Source organism: Martes martes (assembly GCF_963455335.1).
Source record: "Martes martes genome assembly, chromosome: 9".
In the NCBI taxonomy this organism is placed as follows: Eukaryota; Metazoa; Chordata; class Mammalia; order Carnivora; family Mustelidae; genus Martes; species Martes martes.
Genome location: NC_137896.1, coordinates 28,217,785 through 28,241,835, shown reverse-complemented (window position 1 = coordinate 28,241,835; position 24,051 = coordinate 28,217,785). Strand labels below are relative to the sequence as shown.

General features: G+C 47.2%; 2 protein-coding genes across 4 annotated transcripts in view; one reads left to right on the top strand and one right to left on the bottom strand.

The window, feature by feature from the left end:
- VPS16 (VPS16 core subunit of CORVET and HOPS complexes) overlaps positions 1–14,369 on the bottom strand; it is a 30,644-nt gene extending 16,275 nt beyond the window's left edge. For all 3 annotated transcript variants that reach the window (XM_080812896.1, XM_080812898.1, XM_080812897.1), the window contains exon 1: positions 14,243–14,369. In XM_080812896.1, the coding sequence (XP_080669022.1) occupies positions 14,243–14,295 (53 nt within the window). In that variant the 5' untranslated portion in view covers positions 14,296–14,369. The remainder of the gene's footprint in view (positions 1–14,242) is intronic.
- A 19-nt stretch (positions 14,370–14,388) lies between these two features.
- On the top strand, positions 14,389–19,546 carry PCED1A (PC-esterase domain containing 1A). The gene is made up of 8 exons (XM_080812900.1): positions 14,389–14,857; positions 15,166–15,310; positions 15,838–15,917; positions 16,027–16,265; positions 16,366–16,516; positions 16,635–16,881; positions 18,538–18,813; positions 19,160–19,546. The coding sequence occupies exons 2-8, from the start codon at positions 15,187–15,189 to the stop codon at positions 19,405–19,407; spliced, it is 1,365 nt and encodes a 454-aa protein (XP_080669026.1). The 5' UTR covers positions 14,389–14,857; positions 15,166–15,186; the 3' UTR covers positions 19,408–19,546.
- The last annotated feature ends 4,505 nt before the right edge of the window (positions 19,547–24,051 follow it).

Here is a 24,051-nt window from a genome sequence, read left to right as displayed (position 1 = left end):
CACAGAAAAACCCTAGAGACACGAAGCTGCACTGAGCCAGAGACAGTGGTTACCTTTGTGGAGGGTGGTGAATGGAGGATGTTGGAGGACTGCTAAGTTTTAAACTTTTACATTACTTGACTTTTTTTTTTTTAAATATTTTATTTATTTATTTATTTGTCAGAGAGAGAGAGAGAGAGAAGGAGAGAGAGAACAAGCAGGTAGAGGCGGAGAGAGAAGCAGGCTCCCCTGAAGCAGGAGCCTGATGTGGGACTTGATCCCAGGACCCTAGGATCATGACCTGAGCCTAAGGCAGCAGCTTAACCAACTGAGGCACCCAGGCGTCCCACATTACTTGACTTTTTGATAAACCATATGAATTTTCTGATATTTTGTTACTAAAATCGTGGCATGAAAATCTGACGGAAAAACAGCTGTTCACACAGACCTAGCATGTCAGTTCTCACGGAGCCACTCAGCTCCAAATTCACCCTCCACTACCGCTCTGTGATAGACAGCATTCCTTTAGGCCTTTCCCCTTCACCATGAGTGTGAGCTTCATCTTTCCCAGTAGAGGGCGCTCAGAGGGACATTACCGGAGGAAAGAGCTCTCCGACTGCTTCCAGCTGGGGCAGCCGGCGAGCAGCCCAGGTGTGAGAACATCTGGCGGCGCTCTGCCTCCGTTATGCAGCAGCAATCTCAAAGGTTCTCCTAGAATGGTCATCACATTCCCAAGCCTCCCTGGGTAGACACCACACTCCTGGCCTCCTGCCCACACCAGGCTCTGCTTCCTCAGCTGCCAAGATCTAGCTACCCGGCCTGTGCCCCTGTGTTTGCACTGACCAACACCCTTCTGCATACCTGTGCACCCAACCACTGCTTATGGCTCGGTATACAGACACCATGGGCTCCAGGCTGCAGAAGCAGCACCATTCCATCCCATGCCCACATGCTTGACCACCAGCTGCCGCTTCCCTGTGTCCCCCTACCTCTGAACCCCAGAGCGTTGTTTCTTGCTTGCCCAGGACCTGGGGACCAGCTCTGGCCCAGGTAAACCAGAGAACTTCTCTGCTTTCCAGTGATCTGCAGTTTTATTTTCGCCATTAGAATCTGAACCCCTGCATGGGGAGGGGCTCCCTTTCCAAGTGTGTCATTTCTTGGGTGCTCTCCCTCAGCCTAATAATTCTTTACGTTTATCATTCTCCATTTAGGTCTCCCGACTGGACCCAAACTGATACAAACTTGGGGCAGGGAGTGGTTCAGAAGACAGCACCCTAAAGATGCGATCTGGGGATTGGTTTGGTTGTGTGCTTGGGCCTGAGTGCAGTACTGAGCTCCCGGTCATGGGAAACGAATGCTAGTCACCTATTTCATGCAGCCGCATCACAATTAATCAAGCCTGCAGTTTGCTGTGGTGAAATGCCAAGTCAGACATGTGCCTTCGGAGTGACTTCTGTGCCTGACCGTGGGCTAGATCATTCTGAGTTCACTTGAACATTTATAAAGAGAAAATGACAAACTTGGGTCCATTAACTTTCAGCTCAAATCATGGCTCTGAGAAGTAGGAAGCTTCCATAATTGCCCTAAAAGAATACAGCCACACAGCTGCTACTGCTAAAAATCAAACACAAAATTTAATTGTGTGGGTTGTTAAATTATAACAGTTGAATTCACCAACACGCCATTTTTCAAGTGAAATTTAACAGCATTGATCAGAACAAGAACTGTATCCTGAAACTTAGAAACAGTGCAAGTAGCTTCCCTTCACGTGTCCAAGGAGACTAGCCTTCGGCCCTTGAAAACCCTGTGATAACCTCCTTTGGGGTAGATGTCTTGGGAGCCTCCCTCCCCAAGGCTGACCTGGCTAACACTACTGCTGAGTGGCTAATATGCCAACAACAGAGACTAAGATCTGGTCCCAATATGGCACCATTCCTGGGGGTACCAGCCTGCAAGTTGATTACATATGGCTTTGCAAGGGAGGATGTGGCCATCAGCATCCAAACCCACTGGTCAATCTCTACTTTGCTCCTCGTAGACAATCTGATATAAGAAGCTTGCAGATGTAATGCTGCATAAGTATCACAGCATCACCTATGACATGTTTCTGCCAAAAATGTTCACCCTGAATCTATTCAGGCCTCTAGATCTAATACAGTTTCAGGAAATACAGGCTATGATAGAGAATAAAGATCAAAGGCACTACAGGGAAGCAATGGGACAAATCCAGAAAGTAATCTGGTCTCTTAAACAAGTCAATGTCATGAAAACAAAAGGTAGCTGGGTCTCTGAAAGAATTAGTAAGATTGATAAACCCCTGGCCAGACATATCAAAAAGAAAAGAGAAAGGACCCAAATAAATAAAATCAAGAATGAAAGAGGAGAGATCACAACCAACACCAAAGAAATACAATTATAAGAACATATTATGAGCAACTATACGCCAGCAAATTTGACAATCTGGAAGAAATGGATGCATTCTTAGAGACATATAAACTACCAAAACTGAACCAGGAAGAAATAGATAACCTGAACAGACCCATAACCAGTAAGGAGATTGCAGCAGTCATCAAAAACTCCCAACAAACAAGAGCCCAGGGCCAGACGGCTTCCCAGGGGAATTCCACCGAACATTTAAAGAAGAATTAATACCTATTCTCCTGAAACTGTTCCCAAAAATAGAAATGGAAGGAAAACTTCCAATCTCATTCTATGAGGCCAGCATTACCTTGATCCCAAAACCAGACAAAGACTCCACCAAAAAACAGAATTACAGACCAATATCCTCGATGAACACAGATGCGAAAATTCTCACCAAAATACTAGCCAATAGGATCCAACAGTACATTAAAAGGATTATTCACCACGTCCAAGTGGGATTTATTCCAAGGCTGAAAGGTTGGGTCAACAGCCGCAAATCAATCAACGTGATACAATACATTACTAAAAGAAAGAACAAGAACTATATGATACTCTCAATAGATGCTGAAAAAGCATTTGACAAAGTACAGCATCCCTTCTTGATCAAAACTCTTCAAACTGTAGGAATAGAGGGTGCATACCTCAGTATCATCAAAGCCATCTATGAAAAACCCACAGTGAATATCATTCTCCCACAGCGAATATCATTCTCAATGGAGAAAAACTGAGAGCTCTTCCGCTAAGGTCAGGAACATGGCAAGGATGTCCATTATCACCTCTGCTATTCAACATAGTACTAGAAGTCCTAGCCTCAGCAATCAGACAACAAAAAGAAATTAAAGGCATCCAAATCGGCAAAGAAGTCAAACTATCCCTCTTTGCAGATGATATGATACTATATGTGGAAAACCCAAAAGGCTCCACCCCAAATCTGCTAGAACTTGTACAGGAATTCAGTAAAGTGTCAGGATATAAAATCAGTGCACAGAAATCTGTTGCGTTTCTATACACCAACAACAAGACAGAAGAAAGAGAAATTAAGGAGTCAATCCCATTTACAATTGCACCCAAAACCATAAGATACCTAGGAATAAACCTAACCAAATAGGCAAAGAATCTGTACTCAGAAAACTATAAAGTACTCATGAAAGAAGTTGAGGAAGACACAAAGAAACGGAAAAATGTTCCATGCTCATGGATTGGAAGAACAAATACTGTGAAAATGTCTATGCTACCTAAAGCTATCTACACGTTTAATGTAATCCCTATCAAAATACCATCAATTTTTTTCAAAGAAATGGAACAAATAATCCTAAAATTTATATGGAACCAGAAAAGACCTCGAATAGCCAGCGGAATGTTGAAAAAGAAAGCCAAAGTTGGTGGCATCACAATTCCAGATTCAAGCTCTATTACAAAGCTGTCATCATCAAGACACCATGGTACTGGCACAAAAACAGACATAAAGATCAATGGAACAGAATAGAGAGCCCAGAAATAGACCCTCAACCCTACGGTCAACTAATCTTTGACAAAGCAGGAAAGAACGTCCAATGGAAAAAAGACAGTCTCTTCAACAAATGGTGTTGGGAAAATGGGACTTCCACATGCAGAAAAATGAAACTGGACCATTTCCTTATACCACACACAAAAATTGACTCCAAATGGATGAAAGACCTCAATGTGAGAAAGGAATCCACCAAAATCCTTGAGAACGCAGGGAGCAACCTCTTTGACCTCAGCCACAGCAACTTCTTCCTAGAAACATTGCCAAAGGCAAGGGAAGCAAGGCCAAAAATGAACTACTGGGACTTCATCAAGATCAAAAGCTTTTGCACAGCAAAGGAAACAGTCAACAAAACCAAAAGACAACTGACAGAATGGGAGAAGATATTTGCAAACGACATATCAGATAAAGGGCTAGTATTCAAAATCCATAAAGAACTTATCAAACTCAACACCCAAAGAACAAATAATCCAATCAAGAAACGGGCAGAGGACAGGAACAGATATTTCTGCAAAGAAGACATCCAGATGGACAACAGACACATGAAAAAGTGCTCCACATCACTTGGCATCAGGGAAATACAAATCAAAACCACAATGAGAGGGGCGCCTGGGTGGCTCAGGTCATGGTCCCAGGGTCCTGGGATCGAGCCCCGCATGGGGGTCTCTGCTCAGCAGGGAGCCTACTTCCCTTCCTCTCTCTCTGCCTGCCTCTCTGCCTACTTGTGATCTCTGTCTGTCAAATAAATAAATAAATAAATCTTTAAAAAAAAAAAAAACCAAAACACAATGAGATACCACCTCACGCCAGTCAGAACGGCTAAAATAAACAAGTCAGGAAATGCCAGATGCTGGTGAGGATGCAGAGAAAGGGGAACCTCCTACACTGTTGGTGGGAATGCAAGCTTGTGCAGCCACTCTGGAAAACAGCATGGAGTATCCTCAAAAGGTTGAAAATAGAGCTACCCTATGACCCAGAAATCGCACTACTGGGTATTTACCCTAAAGATACAAATGTAGTGATCCGAAGGGGCATGTGCACCCAAATGTTTATAGCAGCAATGTCCACAATAGCCAAACTATGGAAAGAACCTAGATGTCCATCAACAGATGAATGGATGAAGAAGATGTGGTGTATATATATATATATATATACAATGGAATACTATGCAGCCATCAAAAAATGAAATCTTGCTATTTGTAATGACGTGAATGGAACTGGAGGGTATTACGCTGAGTAAAATAAGTCAATCAGAGAAAGACAATTATCATATGATCTCCCTGATATGAGGAATGTGAGAGGCAAAGTAGGGGGTTTAGGGGGTAGGGAAGGAAAAAATGAAACAAGATGGGATCGGGAGGGAAACAAACCGTAAGAGACTCTTAATCTCACAAAACAAACTGAGGGTTGCCGGGTGGTAGGGGGGTGCGGAGAGGGTGGTTGTGTTACGGACATTGGGGAGGGTATGTGCTATGGTGAGTGCTGTGAAGTGTGTAAGCCTGACAATTCACAGACCTGTACCCCTGGGGCTAATAATACATTACATGTTAATAATTAAAAAAAAAAAAAAGGTAAGGGTGGGAGTGGAGACAATAATGTTCAAGTTTACAAGAGGCTTAATTAAGAGAGGTAAGCAAACAAGTAATTCTGGTTTGGGTCTTGATTTGAATAAACCAGTTATAAAAAGACACTCTGAAGACAACTGGAGAAGTCTGAATAAGGACCGGTTGTCAGACAACTTTAAATGTTAATTTTGTTAGGTGTAAAAGAGTCCTGCAGTTTTATAGGAAAGACTGTGTTTTTAGAGGAAAAAATCATTTTTTAAAGTAATACACATTGATGTTATGTCTGTAATTTAATTTTTTAAAAGACTTTATTTTTAAGTAATCTCCACACCCAACATGGGGCTCTAACTTACAACCCTAAGATCAAGAGTTGCATGCTCTACCGACTGAGCCAGCCAGGTGCCCCTGCAAATTTACTTTAATATACATCAGAAAGGGGTGCCTTCGTGGCTCAGTTGAGCGTCAGACTCTTGGTTTCAACTCAGGTCATGATCTCAGGGTCTTGGGATCAGCCCCACATCACACTCAGTGCAGAGTCTGCTTGGCTCTCTCCTGTCCCCTCTGCCCCCTTGCCACCCCCCATGCCGTGCAGCTCTCTCTCTCTCTCCCAATAAAATCTTAAAAAAAAAAAACAACAACAGAAAAAGTATTTGATTAAAAAGATGTATCTGAAAAAAATAAATAAAAAGATGTGTCTGGGGCGCCTGGGTGGCTCAGTGGGTTAAGCCACTGCCTTTGGCTCAGGTCATGATCTCAGGGTCCTGGGATCGAGTCCCGCATCGGGCTCTCTGCTCAGCAGGGAGCCTGCTTCCCTCTCTCTCTCTCTGCCTGCTTCTCTGTCTACTGTGATCTCTTTCTGTCAAATAAATAAATAAAATCTTTAAAAAAAACTAAAAAAAAAAAAAAAAAAAAAAAGATGTGTCTGGAGTTGGCTTTAGATAGTCCCAAAAGTGTCTAAGAGGGGGAAGGGAAATGATGAAAAGAAAATGACAGTATTGATCTTTACTGCAGTTCAGGGAGAAGTACACGGGTGTCCACTAAATTACTCTGTTTATGTATAACTTTTTCTTTCAGAGATTTTATTTATTTATTTGACAGACAGAGATCACAAGTAGGCAGAGAGGCAGGCAGAGGGGAGGAGGAAGCAGGCTCCCCACTGAGCAGAGAGCCCAATGCGGGGCTTGATCCCAAGACCCTGGGGCTCAATCCCAAGACCCCGGGATCATGACCTGAGCCGAAGGCAGAGGCCCTAACCCACTGAGCCACTCAGGCGCCCCTATTTGAACTTTTTCTTAATAAAATATTTTAACCTCCAAAATGCTGAAGCAAACACTGCAACACAACAACAATTTTTAAGCCCAGGTGGTGATGCTGTACTTTTTGTACGCCTGAAGATGTCCCTAGTAAAAGGCTAAATTCAATTCCCAAGAAAGAAGTGAGCACTCATCTTTCTCCAGTGTTCCAGGGACTGAAGCTCAGATGAGGCCTGAGATCTGCCCACTCAAGTGACAGAATGTCACTAAGAACAAGGTGCTCAGACCAGAGTGAATGATTAGTAGGAAGAGAGAAAACAGAAGGAAATGCAGATGGTGGTCTTTGGACCTTGGGCTGGAATGGGCAGAAAAAGATGCGGTGACAAGGAGGGACCTGTGGAATGGGGGAGTTTATTTTTTGTTAGGACGGGGAGATACAGATCAAATTTCTAGGACCCATCCCAGAGATAAGGGAGTATGTCTGACCATGGAAGCTTTGCATAGCCAGCAACTCAGGTGATTCTGAGGCAAGGGGTCCTGGACAACAGCTGGAGAAACTGTGGCTGAGGGAGAGTGTGGGTGGATGGCACATGGTTTTCTAGGAGGACAGGGGGACAGAGGCACATCTCCTCACTGGGTCAGGTTTGGTAGCGGGAAGCCTAGGCCCTTCTATGCAGACTTCCAGTTCTCTCGGAAGCATGAGGCGAAGTCAACTGTAGAGAGGCGAGGCCAAGGAGACTATGATTTTCAGTATTTCCAAATTATCTTTATTGTTTCTTTGTGTAATCTTTTAAAAGGAAAAGCAGAGCCCTTGCAATAAGTGTAGGCTGAACCCCCCAAAAAAGACTAGGAGGGCCCAGCTGAGGCTGGGGGGCATCGAGTTGCTGTAGTCCCTAGCTACCTGTGTGTGGCCTGCCCAGCAGCAGTGAGCAGCAGCCTAGGCACAGGTGGAGACGGTGAGTGGCTGGCGCACTGGGAGGTGGCTCCGTCTCAGGCAGGAGTAACCGAAGGACAAAGGAACAAGGTTGTCAGGGGAAAGACAAGAAACTGAAATGACTGACTGCGGCTGTACTCCAAGCTGGACAGGGAGGGACACATTTATAGAAGGGGGCTCTGCACGTACATACGAAGAGAACAAAGGGTTCCAGGGATGGGGATCCCAGTGAGGTCCAAGGACAGGTGGATCAGGAGGTATGAGAGTACCAGTGAGGTCAGGAGCTTACAGTCAGATGGGAGCTGCCTGAATTGAATGCTTCTGAGGCAAAGCAATTTTGGAAGAGCACAGGCGCGGGGTGGAGGGTGGCTGATATAGATAAAATCACTCAAGTAGAGCTCAGGGAACCCTGAAGCCAGGTGGCCCCTTAAATCACTCTGGAAAGTGGCAAGAGCAGGAATGCACAGGAGGCTGTCCCAACAGTTGGCCAGGGATGTGGTTCAGGAGGATGGCAGCAACACAGACCTGGCTGGGAAGGAGGCAGAGCCCCTCCAAGGGGGACGGGAGTAGTGAAGAGCAACAAAACACGGACTACCTCTCCAGGCCTTGGAAGTAAAGAAAGCTTCTCAGGGACAGTTGGGTGACTCAAGCTGTGCCTAAAGGGTGGCATGGGGTCTACAGAGGCAGAGTGGAGGGCAAAAGGGAGGCTGGCCTCTCAGAATAGCCTAGGGGTGGGGACTCTTGTAAGGACAGCCATACCTTCAATGAGGAAGGCCAGTCACAGCCTCCTCCTCTACTCCCAGGTCCTGGAAGTGGAAATCTCAGCAGCAGCAAACAGACCCTGGATTCCAATACCAGAAAATCACTAAACCTAGCAGCCCTCGTAGTCTCGGTTCTAGCCCCTCCCCTCCCCACCCCTTCCCCTCAGAGACTGAAGAAAGCCCTGTGGCTGTGCAGCTGAACTTCTGAAAAAGTACGTTCTGCTGCAGCGCAAGGAAAGCCTTTGCGTGAAAATGGGTGATCTCCAGCCTTTGCCTCCAGGTTCTAAGCTGGACTACTGGACCACTGGGGAGGAAGAGGCACATCAGGTCTAGCCTTGGGGAATAATCTATTCCAAATCCTAAGGCCCAAGAAAGCTCATCATCACCCCTGAAATCCTTTGACTCCAATTTGCCTCAAAAATAAATACTATAGGGGCTCCTGGGTGGCTCAGTGGGTTAAAGCCTCTGCCTTCTGCTCACGTCATGATCCTAGAGTCCTGGGATCGAGCCCCGCATTGGGCTCTCTGCTCAGTGCAGAGCCTGCCTGCCTCTCTGCCTACTTGTGATCTCTGTCTGTCAAATAAATAAATAAAATCTTTTTAAAAATAAATAAATAAATACTATATAGGGCGCCTGGGTGGCTCAGTGGGTTAAGCCTCTGCCTTTGGCCCAGGTCATGATCCCAGGGTCCTGGGATCAAGCCCCACATCCACCTCTCTGCTCAGCGCAGAGCCTGCTTCCTCCCCCCTGCTTGCCTCTCTACCTACTTGTGATCTCTGTCAAATAAATAAATAAATTCTTTATAAATAAATAAATAAATAAATACTATGGGGGCGCTTAGCCACTGGAGCGTGCAACTATTGATCTCAGGGTTGTGAGTTTGAGCCCCATGCTGGGTGTGGACATTACTTAAAAATAAAATCTTTAAAAAAAATACTACACTGAAAAGAAATTTTAAAAAATAAATAAAAATTTAAGAAAATACTTAAATTTAAAAAAAATACTACTAAAAAGCTCCTGTACATTGTTGTTGAAATTTTTTTTAAGGATTTTTAAAATTTTATTTATTTGACAGAGAGAGAGATCACAAGTAGGCAGAGAGGCAGGCAGAGAGGCAGGCAGAGAGAGATGGGGAAGCAGGCTCCCCGCTGAACAGAGAGCCCGATGCGGGGCTCGATCCCAGGACCCTGAGATCATGACCTGAGCCAAAGGCAGAGGCCCAACCCACTGAGTCACCCAGGCGCCCTGTTGCTGGAATTTAAAATGGTGTGCCTGCCATGGAAAAGAGCCTGATAGTTCTTCAAATAAATAAACAGAGAATTACCTGTGATCCAGCAATTCTATTCAGGGTATATATCCAAAAGAACTGAAAACAGTCTCAAAAGGACATCTGTACACCCATGTTTCATAGCAGTATTATTCATACTAGCCATGAGGTAAAGTAACCCAAGTATCCATTGATGGATGACTGCATAAATAAAATGTTATACACGTACAAGAGAATATTATTCAGGCGTAAGAAGGAATGAAATTTTGACACAGGATATGATATGGATAAGGCTTGAGGACAGGAAAGCATGCTAAGTGAAATAAACTGTCACGAAAAGGCAAATACTTTACGCTTCCACTTCCACACTTTTACTTAAGTGAACTATCTACAGTAGTCAAATTCATAGAAATGGGAAACAGAATGGTGGCTACCAGGGCTGGGGAAGGGGGAACATGGGGAGTTATTATCTACTGGATATAGAGTTTCAATTTTATTTATTTATTTTTTTAAAGATTTTATTTATTTATTTGACAGACAGATTACAAGTAGGCAAGAGAGGCAGGCAGGGAGAGAGAGGAGGAAGCAGGCTCTCCATGGAGCAGAGAGCCCGATGTGGGGCTCGATCCCAGAACCCTGAGATCATGACCTGAGCCGAAGGCAGAGGCTTTAACCCACTGAGCCACCCAGGCACCCCTAGAGTTTCAATTTTAAAAGATGAGAAAGTTCTGGAGATTTCATTGCACAACACGAATATACTTAACACTACTGGACTATACTTTAGAATGGTTAAGGTAGTGAATTTTATGTTATGTATATTTAACCACAATTTTTTGAAGATTTACTTTTATGTTTTATTTTGAGGGGGAGGAGTAGAGGGAGAAAGAGAGAGAACTGAAAGCAGACTCCCCACTGAGCAGAGAGAAAGGAGACAAGATACATTATGTACTCCTGAAACTCTTCTTAGAAGACGTGGGGCTCAATCTGAGATCATGACCCAAGCTGAAATCAAGAGTCGGATGACCAACTGACTGAGGCACCCAGGGACGCCTAACCACAATTTTTTAAAATGTTCATATTTAGGGACACCTGGCTGGCTCAGTCAGTAGAGCATGTGATTCTTGCTTTTGGGAGTTTAAGTTTGAGCCCCACATTGGGTGTAGAGATTACTTAAAAATAAAATCTTAAAAAAAAGTTTGTTTATATGTTACCCCCCCAAAAAAAATCCCTACTAAAATAGTCAATCTCGGGGTGCCTGGGTGGCTCAGTGGGTTAAGCCTCTGCCTTCGGCTCAGGTCAGGATCTCAGGGTCCTGGGATCGAGCCCCTCATCAGGCTCTCTGCTCAGCGGGGAGCCTGCTTCCCCCTCTCTCTCTGCCTCTCTGCCTACTTGTGGTCTCTGTCTGTCAAATAAATAAATAAAATCTTTAAATAAAATAATAAAATAAAATAGTCAATCTCTCTTCTAAGAAGAGTTTCAGGAGTACATAATGTATCTTGTCTCCTTTCTCTTACCATAAGGGATGTTTCTACTAAAGTACCTGAAGCAATGTGTCGAAAACCAAGGTAAACCTTTCCCCACAAAACTCACTCTTCCTTTTTCGTCTTAAGCCAACAGCTCAGTCATCCTCAATTTCTTGCTCTACCTCCTTTCTACCCAGTGCAACCCATCACAATCTCCTTTGATTTTGTCCCCTAAATACTTCTCTGATGCATCCCTTTCTATTTCCAACATCACTGCCCCAGTGCTCTCCACCATCAACTTCTCCCTGGCATATCCTACCCTTGTGTCCATATTTGCTTGCTCCTACCAAAACGGTCTTATTTACACACATACACTCCTGGCAATCCAGCCACACTGGCTCTGTTTAGATGATTGAGAGTGTCCTAGTCTTTCCTGCCTCAGGACCTTTGTATATGCTTTTTTCATCACACTCCCTGCACCTCCATTTACTCATTCCCTGGATGGAGTATTACTGTTTCCTTCATTAAGTCTTCTTTACCTCTAACCTTCCAGTCTATTATATATACTCTCTTAGGACCTTATATATCTCCTTTACACTGATTATGATTAAATAAATACCCAGTCATTAATGGTTATCAACTGTGTCTCCTGCTGGCTGTGAGCTCTATGAGAGCAGACAGGATCCATGTCTTTTTATTGGTTGATATACATTCAGCCCTGCAAAGGGCTGGGCAAATTAACTAACAGGATTAATCCAAGGTTGGTTTTTAAGATAAAAATGGCTTAAATTCTGGAGCCCTATAAGAACTAGATTTCCTTCCCAAATTCAGTGGGCTTTCCAGAACATTACTTCCAACACAAAAGACTCCTGACCTGCAGACAGGACTCAAAATGCAATACTTACATCAGTCATTCATTCACTTATTGGAACATGTCCTGCCACAAAGCTATGCACAAATATGAATAAAACCAAATAGTTGCATTTAAAATATTTCCACTCTGGTGAAGTTAGAATATGCTATATATTTCCCGATTTAAAACAACAACAACAACAACCACCACCACCAAAACCAAAACCTCTATGCTTTAACACAGGTTCTAGAAGAACAATGGATTCAAAACCTGGCTCCACCACTTACCTGGTGACCTGGCCACCTAACCTCTCTGTGCCTCAGGAAGATGGGGCTAATAACAACACATACCTCATAGGGTCTTGAAACAAACAAGTTAATACATATAAAATACTTAACATAGTGTCTAGTACACAGTCCCTCCATCAGCAAAAATCATATATCCTCCAGAGCAAGGCTTAGACTTCTACTCTTTCTGGCAGCACAGCACAGGTAAGGGGAGGCTACCCAGGCAGGTCATGTCTATGGCAGGCATTCCACACTTACACTCATTTAAAACTTTCCTGGTATATCAACAAAGCTAAGACTGCATGTGATAAAGAGGAGCTCTGTGGTAATGAGGTCACTGTCTTCAGCATTCTCTGATTTAACAAACCTGTGTAGGTCACATGTATTTTCCAAAATAATACGAATTAATATTTTTTAAAGTGTATGATGTACGAAACACTAAGTTACATGGCTACTTTTGTCTAATGACATATCTTCTCTGCAAAAACAGTTGAAATCATTGTTATTTCCTACTGACTTTACCGCTTTTTAAATTTCTGCATTTTCATATTTCATATTTCATAGGCATATTTATGACAGAATTACAAATAAACAACAAATGCAAAAGATCTTTAAAAATCACCATACATTTTCACTAACACAAGAGTACTTTGTGTTGAAATATGACCCCAATGCAATATCTTCATGACCTTTAGTTGAAATCACTAAAGTATTTTTAAAACTTTATTGGGCAACTACTACATAACAGGCACTGTTCTATGAGCACTGGACATAGATAAACAAAATGCTGGCCCTCGAGGAACTTAGTTTAGCAGAAGAAACCACATGCAAATATTGCCCTACTGCGCCATCCGTAACAGACAGCAACACCGGGCGTAGAGGCCCAAAGGAAAGTCAGCTGACTCTACTGGGACTGGATCAGGGAAGGTTTCAGAATGAACCCTTGAACTAAGCCCTGAAAGATGAGCAAAAATTTTCCAGTGAGATAAAAAGAGCAATGGCAGTACCCACAGAAGTAACTACAGGCTGGATGCAAACATGGGAAGCCATGAAACATCGTGGTGTATTGGGATTCTGTAATTCTGTACAACTGGAATACAAGACTTGGGTAGGAGGGGGGCAGACGGAGCTGGAGATAAAGAGAGGCTGACTTACAGATGTTCCAATAGGAGTTTGTATTTTACCCCACAAAAAAGTGGCGCCGCTGAAAAGTCCTTATCGGGGTAATAATGTGATTGGTTTACACTCCACATCAGTAGTTTGGGACTCGGGGCCCCTGGGTGGCTCAGCCGTTGAGCTTCTGCCTTCGGCTCAGGTTATGATCCCAGGGTCCTGGGATCGAGCCCCGCATCGGGCTTCCTGCTTAGCGAGAGGCCTGCTTCTCCCTCTTCCACTCCCCCTGCTTGTGTTCCCTCTCTTCCTGTGTCTCTCTTTGTTGTTGTTAGGACTGTACGACTCCTGTGGGAGGGTTACCCCTAGCTGAGCGTCCTCACACGCCCTGCCCCTGGATTCGCCCCCCTCTCCCAGTTTGCTGTTACCCCGCCCGCCGTGCGATCCCGCCTCCCGCGGAGCGCCACTGTAGTCTAACTTTGGCAGCACTTCCCCGCAGGAGACTGGACACTCGCTGTCACCCGCAGGCCGTCTCCCTCAACGTGATCTGAGCATCCTTCCGGAGGCTGACAGATCTCAGCTTCAGCTTTGGGCTCTCTCTGCCCTTACTCGTGTGACCGTGGTGTGACTGCCTCAGTTTCCTTCCTGGAGCTGGGGAAGGCCCGGCCCCCAGGCCATTAGGTGGCTGTGCGTTCAGCGGTAGACGCTGGTGGGGAGCCCGCGAGGGGCGGACCCCAGCGACCACGGTGACGGGGGCGCGCGCTGCCGGCTCCGCCCGAAGACTCAAGCCAGCAGGCGAGCGGGGTATGCCGGGTGGTGGGCAGGAGGGCAGGGCGGCTCACCGGTAAAAGGCAGAGTCCCCAAGCGGGTTCCAGTTCGCTGTGTAGCAGTCCATGGCTGGTGCAGGTGGCGGCTGGGTAGCGCCGAGGGGCTACCAGCCTAGCACGGGCCCCGGACCGGCACTTCCGCTTCCGCCCGTCCGGGTCACGTGGCGAGGCTGCCGCCACGGCCATCACCACTGTGGGCAACTACACTCCGCAGCCACCGCGCCCCCGCCCACACCCGGGCCTCGTGCCCGCCCGGGTGGGCTCGGCCCTGGCCCCTACCCTCCGCCGCGGCCAACCCCGCCACCTTCCTGTCCCCTCGGGTGCCGGGGGTCGCGCAGGGCGGGACATGGGTGACCGGAAGTGGATGCTGTGAGCGTCGCCGCCCGGGGCGCCGAGGCCCGAGGCGCCGTCGGGGCCGCCGCGACGCACGCATGGAGAGCGCTGGGCGCCGGGCTGCGCACCGACGGCTAACCCGGACGCACGGGTTCTGCCCGGCGCGGGCTGTGCAGAACCGACTGGCGTCCCCGGGCGGGGGAACATGAGGCTAGGCCTGGGGCCCTCAGAGGGCAAGGCGCGCGGTGCGCGGCCCTGCCCCGGGCGTGGGTGAACGGTGCGGCGCCCCGGGACTCGGTAATTGGCGCTAGCGGGCGCGCGCATGCGCGGGGCGGTGGCGGGCACGTGGCGGGGTGCAGGGCGGCGCCGCGCGGGAAGCGCCTCGGTGCCCTGGTGGCCCGCGGGCTGGCGACCCCCTGCCTCCGGTGCCAGGTGGGACTGAGGCAAGACGCCTACGGGTCCCACTCTAACGCCGCTACCTCGCCTCGGTAGCCCTGAGCAGCCCGGTAGGGGCCGGCGCAGTTCTCATTTATTCCGGGGCGGGCCCTGGATCCGACCTGTCCTGAGTCCCCGCCCGCGCGCGGCTTAGTGGCCTCTCCCCGCAGCCCATCATTGGCCGCGGCGGCATGGTCTTCTGTCTGGAGAACGAGGAGCCGCGCCTCCCCCTGCGAAGCGCCATGGTCCACTTCCAGGCCTCGGAAGTCCAGCAGCTGCTACACAACAAGTTCGTGGTCATCTTGGGGGACTCAAGTGAGTGCCCCTCTAGGTTCACACTACCCAGCCCTGCACCTTCAGTCTGATTTCTATGACTGGACTCTTTGTCTCGAACCCAAACCTCCTTTCTGACCCCGAGTCTGTTCCAGTCCAGGGGGTTTTCCGTCTTTGATTTCCCCATGCACCTTCCACAGGTGTCCTGATCGATGTAGTCCCTCACATTTTTTACCCCATCCTTGCTCAGCATTTTTCGCCCTGAAAGTCTCCCATACTTTCCTTCATGGGAGCAGTGGATTGTGTTGTCTGTTTCCTGGGTGACTTGGCCAGCTGACTTCGCCTGGTGATCTTGGGCCACTGTGTACTAAGTTGGGGGTAGTGTATCCCCTGAAGGCAGAGGTGGTACCAGGATTTTTTTAACCTCAGCTTTTGTCCTGCCTCTGTAATGAACTCCACAGTGGTGGTGTTGGGCAGCCCCATCCTTGGGAAGATGGAAGGCCTGGACTTAGGAGGAGCTAGGGTGAGATGAGGCTTGTCTTAGCCTTAGGATCTCTGTCTCCCTGCAGTCCAGCGGGCTGTGTACAAAGACCTGGTGCTCTTGCTCCAGAGGGACTCACTGCTCACAGCTGCCCAGCTGAAAGCCAAGGTGAGGGAAGCTTGGTAGCCATGCCATTGGTGGGTGGGCACAGACCCTGGCCTGGCAGGGCCTTCCTCCCTAGCATGGGTCTGACCATCTGGGTGCCGGGGGTGGGCAGGGGGAGCTGAGCTTTGAACAGGACCAGCTGGTGGCTGGGGGTCAGCTGGGCGAGCTACACAACGGAACGCAGTACCGGGAGGTTCGCCAGTTCTGCTCGGGTTCTGGCCACCACCTTGTGCGCTTCTACTTCCTCACCCGTGTTTACTCCGAGTACCTCGAGGGCGTCCTGGAGGAACTGACCTACGGGCCTGCCCCGGACCTGGTGATCATCAACTCCTGCCTCTGGGATCTCTCCAGGTTGGGGCAGCGGGAGAGGGAAATAGTGGTTGGGGGGTGGAGGTACAGCTCAGAGGCTGTCCACCCTGTGCTCTTGCCCACCCTATGTGCTGTCTGACAGGTATGGCCGCTGCTCAATGGAGAGCTACCGGGAGAACCTGGAGCGGGTGTTTGTGCGCATGGACCAGGTGTTGCCAGACTCGTGCCTGCTGGTGTGGAACATGGCCATGCCCTTGGGGGAGCGTGTCACTGGGGGTTTCCTTCTGCCAGAGGCAAGTGACGGAGGCCCTTCAGGATGGGGGAGGAGGCAGCTGACTGGTAGATAAGAGGGCCTTCCCTCCCGACCCTGCTTCATTGTGCAGCTCTTAGATGCTGCACTTTCTTACTCAGCTCCAGCCCCTGGCGGGGTCTCTGCGGAGGGATGTGGTTGAAGGGAACTTCTACAGTGCAACGCTGGCGGGGGACCACTGCTTTGATGTCCTCGACCTCCACTTCCATTTTCGGCATGCGGTACAGCACCGTCACCGGGACGGTGTCCACTGGGACCAACACGCTCACCGCCACCTCTCACACTTGCTTCTGACCCACGTGGCCGACGCCTGGGGCGTGGAGCTGCCCAAGCGTGACTATCCCTCTGGTGAGCCCTGCCACAAGGGGGTAGGAGAGTGATGCAGAGGGGTTCTTAGAGCATAGGACTCAGATGCAGAATAGGACAGAGTTACTCAGGGAGTAACTCAGGGAGTAGGGAGAATAGGACAGAGTTACTTAGGGAGTAGAGGCCTCTCGAAGGACTGTTGTGGCTCCCGAGTGCACCTTTCTCATCCCCTGGGGAGGGTGAGATCACAGGAACAGCGTTTTGATCCAAGTTCTGGTTCTTTGTGGGCTAGCATATAGTCATATCTGCATGTGAGTGAGTATATATAAGCTTTGAGCACATAAGGCAGTGTGTCAAAAGACTCCTATCCCACAGATGAATAGGAAAGAAATGGGGGGACTTCTAGCTAGGCATGGGGCTGGGGGTAGAAAGACGGAAATGGAAGAAGGGCAATCATGCGATGTTACAGAAGCAAAGAAGCCCCTCAGATGGTGCTGTCAAGCCTCTCAGTTCCTGCCCGCTCGCAAAAGGAGCATGGTGGCTGACTGTTTGCATATGTGCTTCCCCCTGGATCTTGTCCTCAAAGGGCAAGGTTCCTACCTTGTTGCCAGCTCGTCCCTTTTGGCCTTGGGGTCTGGTAACAGTTGCTGTGTCCATAGTACCTGCAAGATAGTGTTTGTTGAGTTGGGGGTACAAGTCATGTTAGAAGGCTGTTACAGGGGCACTAGAGGGAGTGAGGGCACAGAGAGGCCAGGAATGTCACGGAGGTAATCTAGGACTTGGTAGCCAGGCGTTGGATCCTTGGGGAGGTGGATTAGGACTTTGATTATATAATGGCTCAGTTTCCTTGTTATCCGCAGCAAAGAGAGGGATGCTCTAATGGTTGTAAGGCTAGTTTGTGGTGGCTTAGGTCTTCTGAATCCACTTTGGAGGTCCAGAAGTAGGGAGGTGAAAAGGAAGAGTTGGGTGGGAAGATGTGATTGGTGAGTTTGGTCCAGGCAGACCTCTGAGGTGCTGTGGAAATGTGGGGCTGCCGGTCTCAGAGTCAGCTGTGTAGGAGAGAGCGGAAGCAGGGCTATGCTGTGGAGTTGGAAGGGAAGAAGGGCTGATGGAGGAAACAAAAGGACCTGAGGGCAGAGGCACTATCAGGGAGGACAGGGGCTCTTAGTCATTTAGTATGGCAGGAAGAGAGGAAGTGGTTACATGTAGTCAGAAAAGTGCTGAAGGAGTGAAGCAGGGTTTAGAGGTGGGAGCGGTTGATGAGAGAATGGGAACTGGCAGAATACTCCGTGTGGAAGTTTGGAAGGCATGGGACGGCTGGGAGAAGAGAGTGACAGAGTCTCATGTTGTCCAGAGAAAAGACTTGAGGCTCATTTTTTGATCTGTGGGGAGGAGCTGGGAGAAGAAAAAGCTATAGATACAGGAACCAAGCATACAAAGAGAGAAGGCTCTAGATGGGAGCATGAGGTTAGAACAAAAGCAGATCTATGACTTTGAGAAAGGCAAAGAAGAAGGAACGTACACTGGGCTTAGCCCGAAATGAGACAGTGTGAGGAAGACGGGGTAGGAAGCAGAGGGTGCCCCATCCTGGTGGCCCTGTTCTCCAAGAGGAGGGAAGAGAGGTTTAAGAGTGCGGACAACCAGAATTCTGGGCAGCCTGGCTCTCAGGCCTAAAACAAACAACCATCCCGTTCTTAGACCCGTGGATTGAGGACTGGCCAGAGCCGGATCATCTGTTCCAGGGGAGCCATGGGCAGCCCCCAGACTTCGGGGAGCAACTGGCCTTGCCCCCACCCCAGCCCTCTCCCCTGCCCCCTCCCATGCCTTTCCCCTACTCCATTCCTCAGCCCTCGCCACCTCCCTTGTTTCCACCCCTGCCCCAGGACACCCCTTTTTTCCCAGGCCAGCCCTTCCCACCCCACGAATTCTTCAATTATAATTCTGCAGAAGACTTCTCGATGTCATCCCACTTAGGTAGGTGCCTCCACAGACCTCCCTTTCCACCTCTCCCAGTCTCCCTGTGCACCTTCCCCCACCTAGCCTCCCGTGCCCAGGTAGACTGAGAGGAGTTCAGTAGCTCCTTGTGCCCCCAGGATTGGGTCCAGTCACTGCTGGATCTACAGCATCTGTAGACTCATTAATCAACCGTTGATTGTCACAGTTTGCTGGTTTAGTGGAAGGGGAAATGGTGTTGCCATTTTGTAGATGGGAAAACTGAAGCCCAGAGAAGCTCACCCTGGACAACTGAAGCTGCTCAGAGGCAGAGCTGGGCTCACCTGGTCAGAAGCCCACTCTCTGATAATGGCTGGTTCTTTTGTAGGATGTGGCCCTGGAGTGAACTTTGTGCCTGGCCCCCTGCCACCTCCAGTCCCTGGCCCTATCCCCCATGGTCAGCACCGGGGCCCAGTGGTCCACCGGGGGATGCCACGCTGTGCTCCCAACAGCCCCTACCATGTGCCGAGGATGGGGGGGCCCTGCAGGCAGCGGCTCAGACACTCAGACAGACTGATCCACACAAATAAACTGGACAGACAGCCTCCTGCCCATTCGGGGACGTGGCCTGGGTAGACTGGATCTTGGACTGGGGCTGGATATGCCAGTGACCCTACAGGGCCTGCTTGCCACCCCCGGTGCTGGGTCAGGGTGTCTGTTATGCCTGGCATTGTTCTTGTCCATTGCTGTCACTAATAAAAGCATGGAAGAACAGAGTGGCATCTTCCTGTGTGAGGGGATGGGTTTCCCAAACCATGATCTGAAGTGTTGGAGAGCTGCCTCTGGGCCCTCTCCAGCCTTGGCCTTTTCACCTCACACTATTTAAAAATCACTGAACGTGTCCTTCCTGCTATCTCACACACTCATTCCCACTCTTACCAGAACACAGGTGTGTGCCTAAAGATCCCGGAGGGGTCGCCTGTTGTCTGCTGCTCTTTGGGATTGGAAAATAGCTAGGGCTGAGTTCAAACCATCAGTATTTTATTTGGAATTTGGATCTGGCTAATTCTCACCTCTATTTCCCAGTCGTATGCATTCACATATATATTCAGCATTCATCTGTTTCTGGACATGCACACATACCTTAGTTATCTGCACAACTCTCGGCACATGGTGGGCACTTGTTAAGTGGGTGGGACTGAACAAGCTTCCAAACTCAAGTGGAAGACTGATTAGAAATCCACTATTTAATAGATGTGCAATGGTAGCAAATGGAACACAGGCCAGCCTTTTTGTTTGTGGGGGGGTGGGAGTAGAAGGGGGCTGAGGGAGAATTCCAAGATGGGGCAGGGGGTAGGAGGCTGTGCCAAACTCTGTAAGGAAGTTAAGAAAGAGTACAGGGTTTCAGCTTTGACAAGTGGTGTTGTGACACTACTAAGCATCGGGGGTAGAGTGTGGGCCAGATGGTGGCATTGGGGGAGGGGGGGATCAATAGGCCAATAGGCAGTGTGGGGCAGAAAAATAGGGTAATGTGGAGACCCTCTAAATCATCTTGAAGTAGAATTGGAGGGAAGAGAGGGACGCAGACTTCTTGTATTGAGTTTCCATACTTGTTACTAAAATTTTACCTTGGCAAAGGATAGCATATCTCACACAAGAGGAGGTGAAATAGCACATCAGAAAAGTGTTGCCCGTTGGTAGCAATCAATGAATTGCAAATGAAAGGAAGCTGTTAAATTAACCCGCTAGTGCTGGGGAAGCTGGTAGAGACAAGGTGAATTAATAAAACCTTTTAGAGAGCAACCTCGACAGGGTATTTGAGAATCAAAAGAGACAAACAAGCTTGGTTTTCTTCAGTATAGACAAAAAGTGTAAGGGAACATGGAAAAAAGAAAGAAAAAGCCTTTTGTTAGGGAGTTAAGATATTGGGTTTGTTATTTTTACTGTTGCAAAAGATTGTTTCTTTTTGGTAACAAAAATTCATTCTCAGAGGAGCCCTCTTCAGCTGCCTCAGTTTGCCCAACCCCTTGTTCACTCTTTTCTGCCTTTCTTCAAAACCCTTTTCTGTCTGGACACTTTCGCACCTCTGGCTCTGGAGTTTCTCAGTGTTGCTGGAGAAAATTATCCACCTGGATTGATGGTCAGAAGAAGATAGTAATGCGAGTTACCTGGTCTCACCCAGCCCTGTCCATTGCTTGCCATCGTATTCTCTAAAAACTCCTTGTCCCCTCCCTTACCAATCCTTCCTGAGTCTTTCCCATTCTCTTCAAACCCTATCCCAGTTCTGGAACTCTCTGTAAGCAACCTTGAGACTGTTCATTGTACTCCATGTCCCCGTCATTCTACCTGTGCACTTCCCATCTCCAGCCCATTTCACTGTGTAGCTCCCATTGCCCACAGAGGGTTTCATAACCTTTCCTTCCACTTCCCAACACAGACGAAATCTACCACAAGAGCAGAATGGAGATAAATTATTTTATTTTCACTTGGTCATATAAGCATATTATAGTACAAGGCGCTTCACTTCTCTTTTAGAGATTTTATTCGGTTATGACTGGGAAATAAGAAACTTCAAAAATAGCCACATACAGATCATTACATACATTTACAGTGTGTCCTGGCCTTTGTTTTGAGATGTAAAAATGGTGAGAATTTTAGTTTTCCCAGTATGTAGGCACACAATTTGCTAGTTAAGCTTGACAGAACTCAAACTTCATTTTCTCAAAAACCACCCATATTTGACCATTGACAAATCATTTAATAAGGCACTCTTACATAGCAGCGCCTGGGTGGCTCAGTCAGTAGGGCGTCTGCCTTCGGCTTGGGTCATGATCCTGGGGTCCTGGGATGGAGCCCTGTGTTGGACTCCCTGCTCCATGGGGAGGCTGCTTCTCCCTCTCCCTCCCCGTGCTCGTGCTCTCTCTTACTCTCTCTCAAATAAATAAAATCCTTAAAAAAAAAAAAGACTATCTTATATAGACTCCCTCTCGTTCATGGAATCTTGGTGTGTGTTTTTTCATGGAATCTTGTTTTTTTAGAGATTTCATTTATTTATTTATTTATTTTTTAGAGAGAGAGCAAGCAGGGGGAGGGGCAGAGGGAGAGAGGATCTCAGACTCTGCTGAGTGCAGAGCCCAACATGGGGCTGGATCCCATGACCCTGAGATCATGACCCAAGTCAAAATCAAGAGTTAGACACTCAACTGACTGAGCCACCCAGGAGCCCCTGGAATCTTGGTTCCAACATCCTTTCCTTTGCCATACCAAGATATTCCTGGTAAAAGATGCATGAGCACGTCAGTTGTAATATCTGCCCTTATTTTCCAAAGAAAATAAAAGTCTTTTGAGAAAAAAAAAAAATCACTGGAATTTTTTTCCCAAACATTTTAACCAAAGTAAAAGTTTCCCAGCAGGAGTAGATAACTTGCCTTCTGTTATGTTGTCCAGGTCCTTGCATAGATTCTGTGTTGAGTTCATTTTAGTGTTTACCTTCACCATGTACAATTGGTGAAAGGTAAACTCTGACTACAAGGAAAGTGGACCTATGCTTAAAAAAGAAAGAACACTGCTTTATTGAGATGTAACTCAGTCTGCATCTATTTCAAATCTACAATTTCATAAATGTTGACACGTATACATTCATGAAACCATCACAGTCAAGATGATGAAATTTATCTTTCTGCCTCTTCATAAACCTTTCCCTTGTTCTCTCCCCACAACCTCCTCACATCTCTCTACTTCCAATGCCAAGGAACCATTGATACTGATTTGCTTTCTGTTACTATGGATCAGTTTGCATTTCCCAGAATTTTACATGGAACCATTCGATAGGTACCCTTTTTTTTAACATGGCTGCTTTCACTCAGCCTAATTAGCTGGATAGATGGATCAACATGGAAATTCATGTTGTTACATGTATCAGTAGCTCGCTCTTTTTTACACCTGAGTAGTAGTCTCTTGTGTGGCTGTACCAATGTTTATCTGTTCACCCGTTGATGGACATTTGAGTTATTTTTAGTTTTTGCCTATTGCAAATAAAGTTGCTATGAATATTTATGCACAAATCTTTGTAGGGACACATGTTTTCATTTCTCATACTTGGAATGAAATGGCTGGACCATACGGTGGATATAGGTTTAACTTTTAAAGAAACTGACAAACATTCTTACACAGTGGTTGTCCCATTTTATATTCATGCCAGCAGTGTGTGAGGGATATAGTTCTCCCTCATCCTCATCAACACTTGGTATTAGTCTTTCTAATATTAGCTATTATAATAGTGTGATTTTACTTTGCATTTCCATAATGACTAATGAAATTGAATGTCTTTTCCTGTGCTTATTGGCGATCTATTTATCTTCTTTGGTAAAGTTTCTTTTCAAATTGTTTGTTCCTCCTCTCCCCCCATACTTCCCCTTTTTAAACTTATTATTGGGCTTTGAGAACTTTCTATCCTGGATCCAAGTCCTTTATGAGATGTATGGCTTGCCAGTACTTTTTCCTTCCATGGCTTGCCCGATGTGGGGCTTGATCCCAGGACCCTGAGATCATGACCCGAGCTGAAAGCAGAGCCACCCAGGTGCCCCTAAATATTTAATATTTGAAAAAATATTTTTAAGATTTTATCTTTACACCCAATGTGGGGCTCAAAGTCAAAACACTGAGATCAAGAGTCACATGCTCCACTGACCAAGCCAGCAAGGCACCCGTATTTTTCATAGATGCCTTCTATACAGTTGAGGAAGTTTCCTTCTATTCCTAGGTTGTTGAGAGTTTTGTTCTATTTTTAATCAGGAATGAATGTTGGATTTGTGAAATGTCTTTTCTGCATCTATTGAAATGATCACATGTAGTTTTTAGTTTGATAATATGGTGAATTACATTGTTATGTTTATATGTGTATTTTAATGTTAAACCACCCTTGCATTCTTGGCTTTAAAAAGGAAAGCAGTTCAGGGTGCTTGGGTGGCTCAGTCAGTTGAACTTCTGACTCTTGGCTTCAGGTCAGGTCACGATCTCAGGGTGGTGGGGTCGAGCCCCCGGTCAGGCTCTGTGCTCAATGGGGAGCCTACTTGAGTTTCTCTCCCTCTCCTTCTGCCCCCCTCCTTCTCTAAAATAAATAAATATTTGAAAAAAAAAATAAAACAGGAAGAGGCTGTGCAGTTTGCAGATGATAAAGTTGGTATTTCCTCCTCCTCTCAGAAATCACCCAAGCAAAAACAAAAATGAGAAACAAATGGAAATACCATATCTGATGACTAGGAGAGAGCAGAAACCCCA

What these genes read in the sequence shown, in the direction of transcription:
- PCED1A (XM_080812900.1), top strand. Translation starts at nt 15,187, where the DNA reads ATGGTCTTCTGTCTGGAGAACGAGGAGCCGCGCCTCCCCCTGCGAAGC. An exon ending in CTGCCCAGCTGAAAGCCAAG is followed by an intron (nt 15,918 to 16,026) that starts GTGAGGGAAGCT and finishes GGGGGTGGGCAG; the next exon opens with GGGGAGCTGAGCTTTGAACA. An exon ending in CTCGATGTCATCCCACTTAG is followed by an intron (nt 18,814 to 19,159) that starts GTAGGTGCCTCC and finishes GTTCTTTTGTAG; the next exon opens with GATGTGGCCCTGGAGTGAAC.